This window comes from Glycine soja, chromosome 12 (assembly GCF_004193775.1).
Source record: "Glycine soja cultivar W05 chromosome 12, ASM419377v2, whole genome shotgun sequence".
Taxonomy (NCBI): domain Eukaryota; kingdom Viridiplantae; phylum Streptophyta; class Magnoliopsida; order Fabales; family Fabaceae; genus Glycine; species Glycine soja.
In genome coordinates, this window is record NC_041013.1 from 43,080,335 (window position 1) to 43,097,901 (window position 17,567).

At 30.6% G+C, this 17,567-nt stretch overlaps 2 protein-coding genes across 3 annotated transcripts; both read left to right on the forward strand.

Moving 5' to 3' along the window:
* Positions 1-4,378: 4,378 nt before the first annotated feature.
* LOC114379250 (protein yippee-like At5g53940) lies at positions 4,379-7,998 on the forward strand. Of its 2 annotated transcripts, none has more exons than XM_028337877.1 (5): positions 4,379-4,480; positions 4,569-4,823; positions 6,942-7,050; positions 7,434-7,489; positions 7,603-7,998. In XM_028337877.1, the coding sequence occupies exons 1-5, from the start codon at positions 4,419-4,421 to the stop codon at positions 7,685-7,687; spliced, it is 567 nt and encodes a 188-aa protein (XP_028193678.1). In that variant the 5' UTR covers positions 4,379-4,418; the 3' UTR covers positions 7,688-7,998. The 2 variants fall into 2 exon arrangements, with proteins under 2 accessions (XP_028193678.1, XP_028193679.1); XM_028337878.1 differs by lacking the exon at positions 4,379-4,480 and adding an exon at positions 6,105-6,148 and having other exon boundaries at positions 4,518-4,823.
* A 3,131-nt stretch (positions 7,999-11,129) lies between these two features.
* Positions 11,130-13,924, forward strand: LOC114379249. Its single transcript, XM_028337875.1, has 3 exons — positions 11,130-11,420; positions 11,769-13,379; positions 13,504-13,924. Exons 1-3 carry the CDS (start codon positions 11,367-11,369, stop codon positions 13,567-13,569), a joined length of 1,731 nt encoding a protein of 576 aa, XP_028193676.1. The 5' UTR covers positions 11,130-11,366; the 3' UTR covers positions 13,570-13,924.
* Positions 13,925-17,567: the final 3,643 nt, after the last annotated feature.

A 17,567-nucleotide genomic window follows, 5' to 3' on the forward strand; every position in this document is an offset into this window, starting at 1 on the left:
ATAAATAATTAATTTTGTTTTTAAATGTGTAATTCGCTGATAAATCATAAATGTATTTTCGAAAGATAAAAATATAAAATTTAATCTCCGAAGGTATAAAAAGTGCAACAAATATATCCAGTCGTTAACTCCTGTCTGTCACCATTAATAAAATAACCTATTTGACATAGAGGGACAAATTTGTCACTAAAATGATTGCCCACGTGATCATCTCTAATTAACATAAGGATATATTTGTCATATAATATTTTCTTGATTTTTCGTTTCCCCACTCTCTAAGAATAAGAATAGGGTAAATAACCACTTTTATTCCTGAATGTGTAGTTTGCTAACAAATACATCACGGAAAGATAAAAATACAAAATTTAGTCCCCAAAATATAAAAAGTGCAAAAAAATATATTCAACTGTTAACTTCCGTCCGTCACTGTTAACAAAATAGCAAAGATTCAAAGAAGTGAAATATGAGATATATTTATCTTTTATTTATAGCAAATTGTGGCTAATTATTATAATTTGGAAAATTTTGTAATAATTGATACACTGTTTATTTTGAATAATTTCTATTATGACAATTAAGTTATGGTTGATAATCAATATTATCGTTATTATTATGTTTGTTTTAAATTATGTTTGTTAATATATTTTTTAAGTGATTATTATAATATTATACTTGTAACAATAAAAAATGGTAAAAATTTACCCTAAAATTATATTTTACCCTTAGTTGAAACAGAATTTTAGGTCTAACAAATTAGTTCAATAAAAATATAATGATATTTAGGTTCAATAAATTAAAAAACTACTCACATTTACGTCCAAAAATGATATCTTATTTACCTAATTGAGATGGAGGAACACAACGCAAAAGGTTGGGGTCAAATTAGGGAGGGACCAAGATGGATGATATTGCTATGCCATCACTTTCACACGTTTGTTCATTTTCATTTGGAACACGCCTTTTTTGTAAAGCTACGGTTAAATTTTCAAGTGTACCATACCATACCATTAGTAACAACTCACGGGACAGAATTTAATTTATAGTGGGCATCGTCATGTATGCCATAAGTATTGTGATTAGTAGAAGATAGAAGCAACGTTGAGCTCTCTTTTTCACGTGTTGTGTTGTGTAGTAGGTTGAGGATGAGGGAGGAGAATAATAAGCACGCAATGCAAGAAAGCGTTAATTGATGGATTTGTTCAGAAATAGTGACATGTTTTTGGAGTTTGTGGGCGCCGACTGTGCCACCTGGGTACAAACTCTGCACAATAATTCATACTCTAAGAAAATTAAACTTACCGAATGTTTGGTTGAATGAAATATTAATAAAATAATAGTACATTGAGATTCAAAGTAAAAATTGAAATTGTTTTAATCTTAAATTTATAGATATTGTTAGATTTTATATATATATATATATGAAGTATTATCTACTTAGATATTTAATGAAATATCGTGATTTTATTTTTAATAAAATGTGTTTTTATTGGTGAAGAAGATAAAATATTTATAAATGACACCTATTCTTAATTCTTTAACAAATATGAAATTAAAAAAATTAAATAACTTTAGTTATTTTTTAATTAATATAAAATTAATTATTTTTATTTGTATATGAGTTCAAGAGAATATCCCTTGAGGAACACGAGATGCCTTTATACAAAAAAAAAACTAATAAAATTATACAAGAACAAGGGTGGCTGCTGCATACTGCGATGTTGCATAAATAAAGGGAAAGATAGTAGTCGAACGTAAAAGAAGAAAAAAAATATGGACTCTTTGGGCGCAGGCATAATTAATTATTGTTTTTAAAGTTATTATTTTTAATTAAAACATACTTAGGTGTTTATTCTTTACCTTTTTTATATACATTTAGAACAAAAAATAAACATGCATTTGTTATCTTTGTTTTTTTTTATTTCTAATTATTCTTTTATGAAATTTATAATCTTCAAATTATCACCTCGTTATAATCCGTTCCCATCATCGCCAGTTTTTTAAACTTTTTTTTCAAAAATAAAATTTGTCAATTTTTTATATTTTATTTTGGTAAGTGAAAAACAAATTTAGTACCTATAAACGAGCTATTATTTACGTCTTTGGTGAATCAAAATCAATATTTTTTTAAAGAAAAACTGATCAGAAATTAGAACAAGATAAACTGCCAAATTGGAAAGTTTCAGTTAGTTCAAGAGATACAAGTTATTTTTTTGGTAAGAAAATAGTTTTTCAAGTCTTTGGGCCTAGAGAAATCAGGTCCACTGGACTACACAACCAATAGCACATTTCTTGGTATTAAACATTGGCTTTGCTATTTCCACCTATTTTTACCTAATTTAACCCCATATTTTGTTTGCTGTTTTTCTCCCAAAAATATCCCTGATGGAACTACATTTCTGTTGTACAATATACACAACAGAAACACATTTCTATTATGTATTATGCACAACAAAAATATGTTTTTTTGTATATGAAAGACATTCCCCAACATAAAGGAAATATGTTTCTGCTCTTAACAATACACAACGAACATGTAACTCTCTACTATATGGTAACTATAACATAATTACATTTTTACTTGAAGCCTTGAACATAACAAGCACAAACCTGAGTGTGTATCCCTATTTTAGCCTTTGGGATTTATGGATTAGGAATAGCTACTGATTTACGATATTGGTGCAACATAAAAAGACCCTTGGATTGTTAGTGTGATGACGAGTCTTTGTAGCTCTCTCCAGTACAATTTTGGAACTTATGATACTTAATTGGCTTAATTACAAAAAATAGTTATCCTATTTATCTAAATTCATTAAATTGGTTCCTTTATATTTTAATTTATTATTAGAGTTTTTTTTTTCAAATTGACTATTTGAGTTTCCATGACTAAAATTGGACATTGACTCTTACCAAAAAAATGTTAACGACTACATGTCATTGTTGGTCACTGTCATTAATTAGATAATGACACATGACAATCAACATTTTTTGTTAATCATCAACGTTCAATTTTAGTCACGAAAACTCAAATAATCAATTTGAAAAAAAAAAGATTTTGATAATGAATTAAAATATAAGAAGACCAATTTAGTAAATTGAAAAAAATAAAAGAATTATTTTTAAAATAAGAGAATTAAAAATCTAAATTTGAAGCAAAAAATGTAAGCCAGGTGTCCATACTCTACATGCATGTATCATAAAATTGATCATATTTTTTTCCCTTTTCAGTCAGGTGTTGGTTCTATCAAGGGTCAAGGGGTATTTGATAAAAGGAAAATTTTTACCTTATGAGAAATTTTAAAGTGGGAAATTATAATTTTCATATTTGGTATGTAATTAATAAAAAAATATTATCAAGAAATTATGATTGTTGAAAATCAATTTTAACTTATTTTTTTATAATAGAAATTCAATCTTTTTGAGTGGAGAAAAAGTTTTAATTACATATTTTATATGAATTTTTAATTTTTATGAAATATATTAAGATTAATTAAACGTATTTTACACATTATCAAGAATAACTTTCCCATAAATCATATTTTCCATTACCAAACACCCCCTAAGAATTAAGTATGTTTCCGTTCCTAAACTTTTTGCATAATGTGCTTTAGTTCCTAACAAAAAAACAGTATTTTTGTTCCCTGTATTTAGCTTTTGTTAACAGTTTTAATCAGTGCAATCAGGTGTACTTTTTTTTAAACTATATTTTTAATTCCTCATTTGATTAAATCAGTCGATGATTAGTTGATTCCTCATTTGATTAAATCAGTCGATGATTAGTTGATGAAAAATTAACAGTATAATTTTTTTAAAAAAATTACACCTCACTGTATTAAAAAGAAAACCACTATACACCTCAATCGACGCCTATTAAACCTTATCCTTTTATTCCTTTGCTTCAATTCAAAGAATTAACGAGTGATCGGCTACTTCTAATAAGCAAATCTATCATCATCATCGTTAGTAAAACATTGGTACAAAGTTAATAAACGTAAGAGGAGTGTCCTAACCTGAATAATTATTAACACTAATCATAATCATAAAAAAATTATGACTATTATTATTATTATTATTATTATTTTTATTAAAATATCTTTCACTTGAGATAATTTTAATTAAATTTAATGGTATCATTGGGTTGTATGAACGCGGTAATAGTTCTGAAGAAAAAATAATAAACAAGATAATAAGTTCATTTTAAGTTTGTACCAAAGATATCTCTTAATCATAATAAGAGATTGAAGAGATTAATCAATCTCTTTCAAGGTATAGAGATCACCAATTAAATCTATGTTAATATCCTTATAGGATATTTGGTTCGGTTCTGCCTAACACTTGTGAAGGTGGAAGCTATCAATAGTAGTTTATGCGTAAATCCAAAAAAAATTGAGGGGAAATTTTCATAGACTCGTGTATATAACATGCCATCAAATACATGGTTAGGAATCCAACTATCTGCTAACTTTGAAACTTGTTGGATGAGGTTATATTCTAACATAAGTGCAAAAATTATGACCTATTATTAATTTAGTACCATGAATTAATATTAATATTTTTTTTGTTTAAATAAGAATTTCTGGGAGCAGGAACACCAACACGTGTCTGTTTGAACAGCTAGTTTCCATTGACAGTGCCAGTGCTATTGTTGTTTCTCTTTCCATCCACTGCCATGAGCAATTCAACAAAGTGACGGTGGTGACATCAAAACCAACACAAAGCGAAGAAAGAAAATGGGAAGAATCTTTGCGGTGGAGCTTGAGGGCAGGTCTTATAGATGCAAGTTCTGCAGAACTCACTTGGCCCTTGCAAATGATCTCATCTCCAGGGTAGGTACCTTACTTATGCTTGCTTTTATTCTGTTAAGGCTTTTTTGTTTTTGTACATTGTTGTTGGAGGAAATGTTTGTGAATGAAAAATAATAATATAATACCCTTTTTTAGGAAGTTGGTTTTCTGTTTTGAGACATCAATTAAATCATTTTATGGACATTTTCATAGGTTGAAATATGAACACCACTTGCCACATTGAATGGTAACCGTAGGTTGTGCCATGACTAAAGTTGGAACCAATGGTTAATATGACAAATTTGTGTTGGTGGTTTTGCTAGTTAAATTACAGAGCTGATGTAATTTTCAAAAATGTATTTGGAGTTGTTGGATGGTTATTGGAATTTTTTATGTCTTGTACTTGCCTTATTATTGTGTTTCTTACTCAGCCTACCTGCTAAGTATATACAACTTTCAGAACCCAGGCTATCTAGCAGCTCTGTTGTATTTATGGATATTAGTTATCCTTTATGAGCACTCTTTGCTATTCTCTTTCCACCATGCAAGTATTCCCATTTGCACCCTCTACATCCACAGAAGAATTGCAAAAGAATGTCCAAATTATACAGCCTTTGGATTGAGTGGGGATAACCTAGTCGCTTATCTAGTCTCACTAAAATAATTTCCAATGGTGGTTACATTGGTGATGAATCCTAATGAAAAATCTGTGGTTGATTGCATGAGTCTTTCACACTATTCTCTTCAATCCTTGTGCTTTTAAATCCAATTCAGTGATATATTGGGGATCAAATGGGAAAACAATTGGGCTGTGATAATGCATATGTAGTTCTTCCATTAATGTTGTACTTTGTAAAGTACTCTTAAGTAAGGGGGGCTAATCTATCCTCGTGATTGGTTTAAAAATTCATTATGCTTCAGCTAGTATGTTGTATCAAACTATAACCAAAGGACTATATGCTGGAGGTTCGTGTAAAAAGTTTCAGCATGAACTTACAACATGTCCTTTTGCCTCTTTACTGCTTTCTTGTATAATTGGTTTTAATGCCTTGTAGAGTTGTATCCATCTTATTCTGTGGTGGTGTCTTTCCTTGATATTCATAACTTCATAGTTCATATTTCAATAGAATAAATATATAGCTGACATGTAGTGCATGAGGTGGGCAGAAGATAAAAGGCAAGATGTATTACTTCTAAAGATATGCATAATGTATGTATATTGATTTTGCTTGCTTTTTGCCAATACAATGCTCCAAGTCTTCTACTGCTCTTCTGGACTGTTAAATTACTTCTCATATTAATCTTCTATTACCCTTCTTTCAGGCCTTTCATTGCCTGAGGGGAAAAGCATACCTATTCAATAATGTGTGAGTACATTGCCGTTTTTTTGGATAATCCATTAGTGACTTAGAAATTAAATTTCATGATAGTGTTGTATCATGTATGATAAGATGCATACCCGGGGCTCATGTTTTTAATGTATTCAAATTGCTAGATGAAAATTGCACATAACATATTTTGATACTACCAACAATCTGGAAAATATGATGATCATGTTCTGCAACAGTCAAACCTCTATGAAAATTGCCTTCTGTAATACACCAAGAGCACTGAATTGTTTTTATTGTCGTTTTTTTTACTGAAAGAAATCCTTCACCATCTTTTCACATTAGCTGAACTAAAGTGGAATGCATTTGGGCATCTTTGCATAGCAATTTAGGATTGAGGACTTTTGACAGAAACTAAAAGTTCAGGATAGTATTCGACTATAAGAAATGGATCTCAGCTCCTTACAGAAGAGGAAATTTCTCTGAAATCAACAGTAGATGACCCCAAAATGTGCTAAACCAGTCACAGAGGAATGGAGAAAACTGACAAAATGAGAAGAGGAGTAAGAAAAGAATAAACAATAAGGCCTAACGCATATTCCTCCTTCTGGCCATAGCCTCGCCGGCATCCCCTCTATGATTTCCCCCCATCATGAAACTTATGATTCCCCATTGGAGCAACATATAGAAATTTTAAAAAGTAGACATTTATAAACCTTCTTGTTGTTTGCAAAAGTTAGGGAATTGTTTGGTTTCTCATTAGTCGAAAATATCACTAGAACTGAATAATCTATACTGTTGTGTATGCTTATGTTGTGTGCCTATGATCCAGCGTGAACTTCACAATTGGAACACCAGAAGAAAGGATGATGCTTTCAGGATTGCATACTGTGGCTGATATTTTTTGCTGTTGCTGCGGTGAAATAATTGGCTGGAAATATGTAATCTTCCTCTCTTACCCTCTTTGGATTTCATGTAATCAGGAATCAATGTTACAGATAAAATGAATCTTAGATTGTTAATGCTGGATTAGTAATCCACAAGGTTTTAAATATCAGTCACAGTCGCATTGCGGTTTCATTGTGTTTGTTGACATCACGGCAAATCATGGACAAATGTGACCGATATGGTCCCAATTGCGATTGTGGACAGTTAAAAAACCTTGATGTTGTGGCCCAAATTATGACCGTGGACCGATATTTAAAACCCTGGTAATCCATAATTGTTTAAAATATTTATTTATTCTGTATCAACCCTTATTCTTTAGTTCAAGTTAGTTGTTTACTTTACACACAAATTTTTAAAATTTACTATTCTCTATCAGGAATCTGCGCACGAGAAGTGTCAAAAGTATAAAGAAGGGAAGTTTGTTCTTGAAAGGTATTATTTATTTTCCTATTGGCTGTAGTGTATTGTTTAAGGCAATTTAGTTCCATTTTTTCCCGTTATAGTGTTTATACTAATAATGCACATCCTCTGTGCCAATACAATAGAGGAAGGATTGTTGATGAAGTTGATTTCTCCACTGAGTTCTACATCGATAGTCATGCCAGCATGAGTGATGCTGAAGAACCTTAAAACATGCCGGCATTGTTGGATCAGGAGAAAGAATGCACTGCTTCTGTATATGAACAATAATAATGGTGACCCGTGAAAATGCTCAAAATTAATGAAGTTTATTTTGGTTTTGGTTTTATTATTTATAAGTGGTGTATGGAAATGAGAGTTGCCAGTAGTGTGTAAACTATGGGGAAAGAAAGAGATGGAACGGTAGTTTCAGATTTGCTTCGAAATATTTGGAAAGAACTTGGCTATTTACTTTGTGTTTATATAGAACATCTTCAACGCTGGAGGCAGCAAGCATATGTTTGAACGCTTAGAAGTTAAAACACCGTGTGTTATGCTTGGATTAGAAGTAAAATAGAGAAAAGAAAAAGAAAGATAAAAGTAGAAGGGAAATAGAATAGAAAAGATATGTTAAAATAAATTGAAATAAGGAGAAAAGAAATAGAGTAATTTTCTTTGGTTTTTTGGAGGACTGAATAATTTGCTGCTGTCATCGAGAATTCTGTAACATTGGTGTTGATGCCTTATTCCAAAAAACTAAATATGTGAAATGAAATTACATGAATGATTTGATATTACATCTCTTATACTTGGTATTGTCAAATTGTATTTTCCTAGTAAAGTGTAGTGATTTATACGGAGACTATAATTCATTTGAAAAACTACTCCTTGATTTAGAAATAAGATGTCCACAATTCATATATGTTTTTTTTAAAAAATCTATATATAACCTTTATGTTTTGCATCTCTTCCATGAAGACACGGGAGTTGATGAGTCATGGGAGCCACTTTTCAATTGTGATGGTTAGATTGTAACATAAAAGCTAAAAACAATTTTTGAATCATCTAGTTGTGATTTTGTTATCAAAACTTAGAGACATTTCTTGATCTCTTCAATAGCTTTACTGTTTGATTAAATTAAAAGATTGATAACATTAAAAAAATGTATTAAAAAGTATATCGCTAGCATTTTTCCTTGATGGTAATAACATAGAAGTTTAATTACAATTTTAGTACCTCTATTATGGATAACTTGCAATTTTGGTCTTTGAATAATTTTTATTCAAATTTATGTCCTAGTTTTTTTTTTATGCAATCAAATCCTTTCCTCATTTTTTCTTTATTTAAAACTCTTAAAATTTCAAATATATTAAAAATCTCTACTATTAAATCATTTAAAACTCTCTATCGATTAAAGACAAATGTTATGGTGCAAATAAGACAATAAAATTAGTTGGTAAATTAGTTAAAAACTTATAAGATAACTGAAATCTGATAAGTTAGGAGTTGAAAAGTTAGAAGTTAATTAATTTAATTAAAAATATTTAATAAGACTAACTAATAAGTATTAAATAACGTTAAAAAACATATTTAATATTTCTAATATTTAAATTTTATTTCTAATAACTTATCATAATTAAAAGTAGGATAATAATTTTTTAAATTTTGTATTATTAAAAATGGTAAAATTAAATTTTTTATTTGTTTTTAGAAAAGTAAAGTTAAATAAACTTTATTAGAATTATATTGGTTAAAACTATTTTTTTAACATTAAAGTACTCTATTAATAATACTATTTTAAAACAATAAATAAAAAATACTTTTTCTTAAACATTTACTTTTTAAATGAACAATAAAAATTTAAATGTATATGTTTATCACTATGAAACATGATACAAATCATTTTTTTTTACTTTGATTGGTAAAATTTAATCTTTTTTCGTTGGAATTTCACTGCTGTATAATGAAGTACGTATGATTTTGATTTTTTATATCAATTTTTGATTTAGTAACCAAATACTTGAACTATAAATCAAAATAAACAATACAATAATTCATTAAAATAAATAGTTTGACATTAAATAAACTAATTAAAAAAATAGAATTTCAAGTTGCATAACAGCAAAGAAAATTAGATATGAGGGTTTTTCATATAACCAACAAAAAAGAATTTTTAAATTAAATAAAAAGATAAAATAAAATAGTTAGAATAAAATTAAAAAAACTAATAACTTATATGTTAATTTATTTTTCATAAGTTACTTAAAGTAATTTATGAAAAATAAACTACCAAAATAAACTCGTTTACCAAACAAATATTTTAGTAAAAAAAATATTATAAACTAGTCAAATAAACTTATAAGTTTCTTAAAAAACTTACAAAAAATAGTCTAACTTAAATAAAATAATACTAAAATACGAGGGCATAATTACCATTCAATTTCATAATTACTACAGGCTAATTGAGGTCCAATAGTTCTATCTCATCCAAGCTAATAAGAATCAAAATTATTTCCACCCAAACATTTGTTACCCCAACCGACTGAAGTACTTACTAAGAGGCCTAAGATAACCTAATCAACTTAGGTTTAGCCACACCCTTCTTACTCCCAATAGCTGACATAACATGTGATGACACATTAATAGTTATCCCATCTAGCTTTTCCACCCATGCTTACATATTCTTCAGAAGCTCTCATATACACTATAATTCTATTGGACCATTTAGGCTACTATTTTAACATCCATGGACAGGTAACATTTTATACAACATGAAGCTGTTTTTTTGTTCTCTTCTATTCTCTGCTATGCACTTAGCACAAGTACTGTTCTAGTTTTCTATACTTAATATAAAAATTATCTAATTAACCGCCATTTTAACATTCACAGGCGCCAACATTTTATACAATACGGGTCACATGAAAAATTTATGTGTGGCAATTGGTATATGCTAAAATTTAGGTTTATTGCGGTCACGTGGATTTAACTTTACCGTAATAAATAAAAACAATAACTTCACCTAAAAAAATAATTAAGCCTAAGATGCACATGAAACTCAAAGCTTTAATTAAAATAACACTTAAATACTTTTCATATTAGTGATATATGTTTTTTTTTCCAGTTATTACCAAAAATATTTTCTTATTTTATTATTAGTACTTTCAAACTTTTACTTTTGGTATATACTATTGGTCTCAATCCATTAAGTGATAACATGATGAATTAATAAAGTATTACATCCTCCATTAAGTAATAACATGATCAATTAATAAAGTATTACATCATCGATTAAGTAATAATATGAAAAATTATTAAAGTGTTACTTTATCACTTAATTAATTTAGACTAACTACAAATAATAAAAGTAAATTTTTTAAAATGTCATGTAATAAAATAAAAAATATATTTTAGATAATAAACTAAAAAAAATATTAAACGTATTAAAAATATATTTAAGTCTTAAATTAAATATGAAAAAACTAATCCTATCCAAAGCTTTCAATTTTTGTAAAAAGTATATTTCTTTAAAAAAAAATCTGCAAAGTCGTTGATAATACTCAATTTCCTTTTTTAAAAAATAATTTAAATTATATAACGATGAAATCTTCCCACATAAAGCCAGAAAAACCCAATTGGCACTTGAGTTGGTTAACCTCAAAGGGGCATAAATTGGCAGTGTTGTTGCGATTAAGAAAAAAGAGAGATTGGCCAATTGGGTTTCTTCGTTATAAAAAAGCATCCATTTTTCTCACACCCTTTTGCTTTTTCTACATTTCCCTTTCCTAAATTCCTCTTCTACTACTCACACCTCTCTTTTCTCTCCCACTCTTTCTCCCTCCTCAATTACTTCTCCTTTTTTTTCTGATTTTTTCTTTCTTTCTTTGAAGGTTTCGTTTTGCAGGTCGCTCCAATGGGGAAATCCTCCTCTTCGCTCAAGAAGAAACGTTCTAAGAAATTATCGAAGGTACCCTCATTTTTCTTCTTTTTATTTGAATTTTAGGGTATTTAATTTTAAGTTTCAGATTTAATCTAAAACAATCTCATTAATTTAATTTTAGGAAAAGAAAACGAATGTTATGTTTTTGTTATTGCTTGTGTTTTTGAACTGAAAATTGTAATTTTGTGTTCGTAGACTGACTGCGATTTTTTTTTTTGTGGGCTCCTAGGTTTTTTTTTCTTCATTGTAAATGTGTAGATTATTTATATACGATTTGGTTGTTGAGTTTTCTAACCTGAGCGTATGTAGTTTGTTGAGTTGATTGATTTAACTAGTGTGGATTTTCCTGATTTTATGTCTAATTTGATGGTTTAGGCCAAGGCAAGCAGTAAAAGTAAGAGAAGTAGGAAAAGTAAATCCAAGAAGGTTCGTCGCCGTAAGGTTTCTCCTTCTAGTTCTGACTATGATGATTCAAAAAGTTTGGACACATTGGCTTCCTCTAGTTCTGAAGATAGCTACAGAAGAAAAAGGGACAGATCTCGCACAAGAAAAGATGTGAAAGGTCTTAGGAGGAAGGCTCGAGGACGATCTTACAGCAGTGACAGCAGCGAGGACTCTCATTATGCTAGGAAGAGAAAAAAGGCAAAGAGGAAAAATGAGCGTGACGAGGTGATGAAGAAATCCTCCCAGAAGAAAAAGATTAAGAGAGAAGCAAGTGTTGATTTGATGAGCAGCAGATCGTGGAGCTGCTCAACATGTCAGGATGGGAGTGCTAGCAGTGATGACAGCCAATGTAAGAGCCGCAGGGGAAGATCAGAAAGAAAAGAGAAAGACAGAAGAAGGTCGAGAGGAAGAATTGGAAGTAAAAAGAGTAGTAGATACAGGGCAAGAAGTTGTTCTCCGTGCAGTATTGAAAATAGTTATGAAGTGACTGAGGAGAAATCCGTTGGTGAGAACAATTCCAGACGGTTACGATCAGTTATTACTGTTACAAAAGAGGCGGAAGAATATGGGGAATTGTATAGAAATGAAACCAAGGAGGAGATTGTTTATGATCATGATTACCCTTGTAGAAGTAATGACAGTAATGATGGGGGGACAAAGACAGAGTTGGATCATCATACACTTGCATCAGAAGAGAAATTGGGAATTGAGGATGAGGCAGGAGATATGAATGCTGATCTTAACTTCACAGAGCCCGAACTTAGAGATAGGAGCTACAATGACAGCAGTAACCTTAAAGTGTGTAGTGGTAGGACAATTGAATCTATGAAGGAAACAAGTGAGACTTCTGGTGCTATTGTGAATGATGACTTGGAGTCAATTCTAAGACAAAGAGCATTGGAAAATCTAAGAAAGTTTCGGGAGATTCAGTCTAGTGCAAAAGCTCCTGATCAGAAAAATAAAATTGATAGCCTGGTGAAGCAACCAATTACAAATAAACACGAACTGGTTCAAGGTAAGCCTGTTGTCAATGATGCAGCTGCAGGAACAAAAATTGATAAGCGAACCCTTGGAGAAGAAACTAATTTGCCTGATGGGAGGAGAAATTTAATTGCCTGTCCAAGAAACAATGAAAGGATTTCAAACATGGATAAAGATGTATCTGCTAAGTGTCATCCAGCCGGTGCACCAGAGAAGGTGATTGATTCAGACAATCCTAGCGGAACAATTACTGAATCCTCCAATTACAATACTACCAATTTAGAATTGACCAAACAAGCACAAAATTCTTGCTGTGATTCACTTCAAACACATGCTTCAAATGAAGCTGCCAATGCAAATTTACCAGTGACTGAGGTTGATGTAGAAAGGAATGCAGCTAAGACTTCTCATGCTGCAATCCAGAGTGTTAATAGCAATGACAGAAATGTCAATGTTTCATCAGAAGAGAATAAATCAGGCAAATTGCAAGATGAGTCCAACCAGGGTTCCCAGTTTGAGAAGAAAACAATGAACGTGATGCGGGGTGGTGAAATGGTACAGGTGAGTGTGTCGTAATTTTTCCAATATTCTGAATGTTACTGACATAATGTTGTTGGCCCTAAAATATGGTATGCAATCCTTTACTTGTCCCCTTTTTTATTACTAGTAGTTTGTGCATGTGCAGGTTAGCTACAAGGTCTATATCCCTAATAAAGTCCCTGCTTTGGCTAGAAGGCAACTTAAGCGATGATCTTCTATCTGCTCTTCTGGTGAAGAAAGGGCTTTTTGACGTTTTGTTCATCTTTGTTTGATTCATGTAAGGGTAGAGACATGTGCAAGAAAGTATAGAGATGAAGAGATTATCTGTTGATTCATCCGTGTTTGAACTTCAAGAACTACATCAATTTCTCTACTATTAGCTATATTTTATTTTATTTTTAGGTAACATTGTATTCGTAGATTATTTGAATGTGGCCTGTCACAATAATATTAATGCAGCCATTGCAACATGAAGAAGGTCTTTATTATTAGTTCTTTCTGGTGGAAGATGAAAGACCTTACCTATGTTTGCTCTGTCACATGCAAACAAGCTCTCTCAGATGGTATATCGTGCGTGTTTAATCATTCTGTTTGATGAAAATACTCAAGTATTTTTTAGAACTTTTGAAATCACTTTATTCCTCCAAATATGGTACGAGGCTGACTTGGAATTTGCAAACCTCATTTGGGCACAACTGATAGTCCAGGACCCTCAGTAACTAAAAATGGATGCATCAATAATCTCTTAAAATGACTTAAAATAAAAAATCCTAAAATGGGTAGTGAATTTAAAAAGTGTTTCCTATGTCAAGGGAGTCTAGCTGACGAAGTCTTTGTTCCTACCTATAAAAAAAGGTGTTTCCAATAACAAATTCTAGCATAGACTATTTTCAGCAATAAGAATTTCTCATTTACCAGCAATATAAAAAAATAATGCTAAATAAGGCCTCAGAGAAAATCCAAACAAAATAATGAAATGTATTAATTCAGTCCAAAAGCACAAAATTTGCAATGTAATACACATGATATACCGTATTATACGTACTAATATCATGTGAATTAATTCAGTCCAAAAGCACGCAAAATCCAAATATGTTTTTAGTTTTTATTCTATTAATAATAAAAAAATTATTCTTATAATGATTTTTAAAACAATTATCATAAAAAAGTAAGTTTATCATATTACAATTATGAATGAATTGCATTTTACAAAAATATTTATACTATTTATTTGATAATTAAAAAATCTTTATAGTTTTTATATATATTTCTATAAAAAAAATATAGATTTAAATATATGTTTTATATCTACCATATATTCATTTTTCAGTTTACTATCTAAAAAATATTAACTTTTTTTTTATTTTACTACCTAATATTTTTAAGTTTTTGCTTTTAGTGTTTTTTTTCTATCCATCAACTAATCATATGATAAACTAACAAGGTGTTATATTGTAGTTTGAGTTACACCTTTTTTTACTTTATTTTTAAATTAAAGTTTACATACTTTGTTAGGTTGAACTATTTTTCCTTCCCAATTTTATTTCTTGACAATTGACATATATGTAAATTTGCAATTTATGCATGCCAGCATGTGTAGTCATTCACTTGCTAGGCAGAATGGGTAAATAATCCTAGGTATGGGGTGAAAAATTTTATTGCAAAATGACAAGTACTATGTTAGGTAATTCTAGATTTAATCTGTATTTGTTTAGCAACAAATTCTTGTTGGAATGATAATATTAAGCATGTTAAGCCAGCTTTCTGGTGGACTATGCCCTTCACCTCCCTCTCTGTAGTAGGGATGTAAATGGGTTGGCTTCAGGTTGAAGTCTGAAGAATCCACATGCAAATCAATAAGAAAGACATCACTGTATCTGTGTAATTATCCATTTGGCTGTGTTTTTTCTCCGCTGTGGCCTGAACCCGAATAACTGATTTATATATTATAAAAAAAAAACAAGAATTTATCATTGTTATCTTTATCTGTCTGTGTACTCGTGTAAATTGAAGAAATACATACATCCATATTCCATACCCATGCCTGAATATCCTGCATCCACGGGCCATGTGCAAATTCTCTCACTGATACCTGCACTGAACTTGGGTCAATAGGTCAGTAAACAGGGGACCAAAGGGTGTATAAATGATTAGAGCTACTTGTAAATCATTTGACCTTCTTAAATGCTCGACCAAATTTGTTTGATTGACTAAACAAACAAGTTTGAGCTTAAATCTAGACTCAATTATACAAATGAGATAGGCTCAGGCTTTATAGCTTTGCTAAAAGCTCACATACAGCTTGTGCTTGTTTGTGTATGCGGATACTCTATCACAAAAAATTGTAATTTTAAATAAGAAAATGTATTTATAATAATAATAATAATAATAATAATAATAATAATTTATTTCTTGCTATTACTTAGTAGTGCAGTCTTATTGATTTAATTGGTTTACTACTGTATACTAGTACTATTTACCTAACCCTACTTTTAAAGAGTTATTTTACTCTCCTTTTCCTAGCATAATGATATGTAATCAACTAAATACTAAATTAATAAACAAAAAACTACTTCAAGGAAAATTAGATGTAGGAAAAGAAAACAACAAGTTATAAACGAACTAATTAAGTTGAGCTCAAGCTTTTGAAACAAGTCAATTTGACAACTTCAATCAAGCTTTGAAGTTTACTATTTTTAATGTATTATTAGAGTTTCAGTAGCAATTTTATCAAAAATCATGCTTGAAATTCAAGTGTTTGGCTTGGCTTGATTTTTTTTTTGCATACTGAGTTGGTATATGCGCCTTTCAATTTCCCCAATTTACTCCCCACAGTTCCTATTTATTCAATCTTTAGCTTCATTTGTCCATAAAGGTAGATGCCATATCTCTTGTATGTAGGAAGTTTATTACAATTCCGGGAATGGTAAACATGGAAATGAAAATTCAAAATTTAGCAGGCAGGAGTTCTCTCACTGTATTTGAGCGAATTTAGAAGTGATAAATAATGCTTCATGACATGGATGACCAGCTACATCTTTGATGCCCTTTAGGTTAGGACAGAGGCAAGCCATGAGAAAGATGATTATGGATACTACAACAGACTATTAAGAATTGACTCTGAATTGTAACAACTGATGGAAAGAACAAATGTTACGATGCCTATAAAGATGATGTATGGATTTAGGATCTTTTTTACTGATAAGAAAAGTCAAGAGTAGCTACACCAGAACCGAATTCTGGAATTTCTTTGCATACAGGAACATAAATGAAAATTAAGAGAAAAGCAAAATGATTCAACCAGGGATAGAGTGCTAAACCTTACGAGAGACATACTAATAAGAACCTTGGGAGAACCATACCACAAAAGCTAGCCTTTGTAGTTTGAGAGCTTAAGTGCTTATATATCCCACATTAGAATCAAGTCTCCTATCTAGCAATTGGATCCTAACAAGCCATCATGCTTTGCAGCCTTATCAGTCATGCAGGTTGGTTGTTCACTAGCCCTTTGACAAATGCCTGGCAAACATTGAAATGCCGGCATCACCTGATGGGAACTGAGAGTTATGGGTAGCTATGACAGTTATTGGCAGAAACTAGTAGTAGTTAGTAGTTATATATTAACATAGATGTAATAATAACTATCACGACTGTTATGTATTATTAGAATCTAGAATATGTTGAATACTGAATAGTAACTGTCATGTTGACAGTTTTGGACACAAAGTAAGGAGCAGTTACAATTATTAAATGTATGTAATAGGGGAATAGGGGGACACGTGTGTATTTCTTTCTAGTAATCTGAACAGAGAACTCGTCTCAGGAGGAGTGTATGACTCTGGGACAGTAAATTCTGCTGCACTTTGTGATTTTTTATATTAGTCTTCTCCAATATATTTTTAATATTGGTGTTCTATTATCACCCTCTGCGCCACTCGTTTGCAGTTGAGAGACACGGTGAAAAGCTATGCTATCAATTGATGAGAACCACACCACAAAAGCTAGCTATTGTAGTTGGAGAGGCTAAAACCTTATAAACCCCACACTAATCCTATAGTTCCAATATGAGACTCAAGTTGCATACCTTGCTATTGGATCCTCATACCTACTCCACTCAACTTTCTATTTTTTTTCTCATCTCTTCCAGCCTTTCCATCCTCGTCTGCACCATAAAAAACTAGTTGCTTACAGTAAGAGTAATCTCTATTC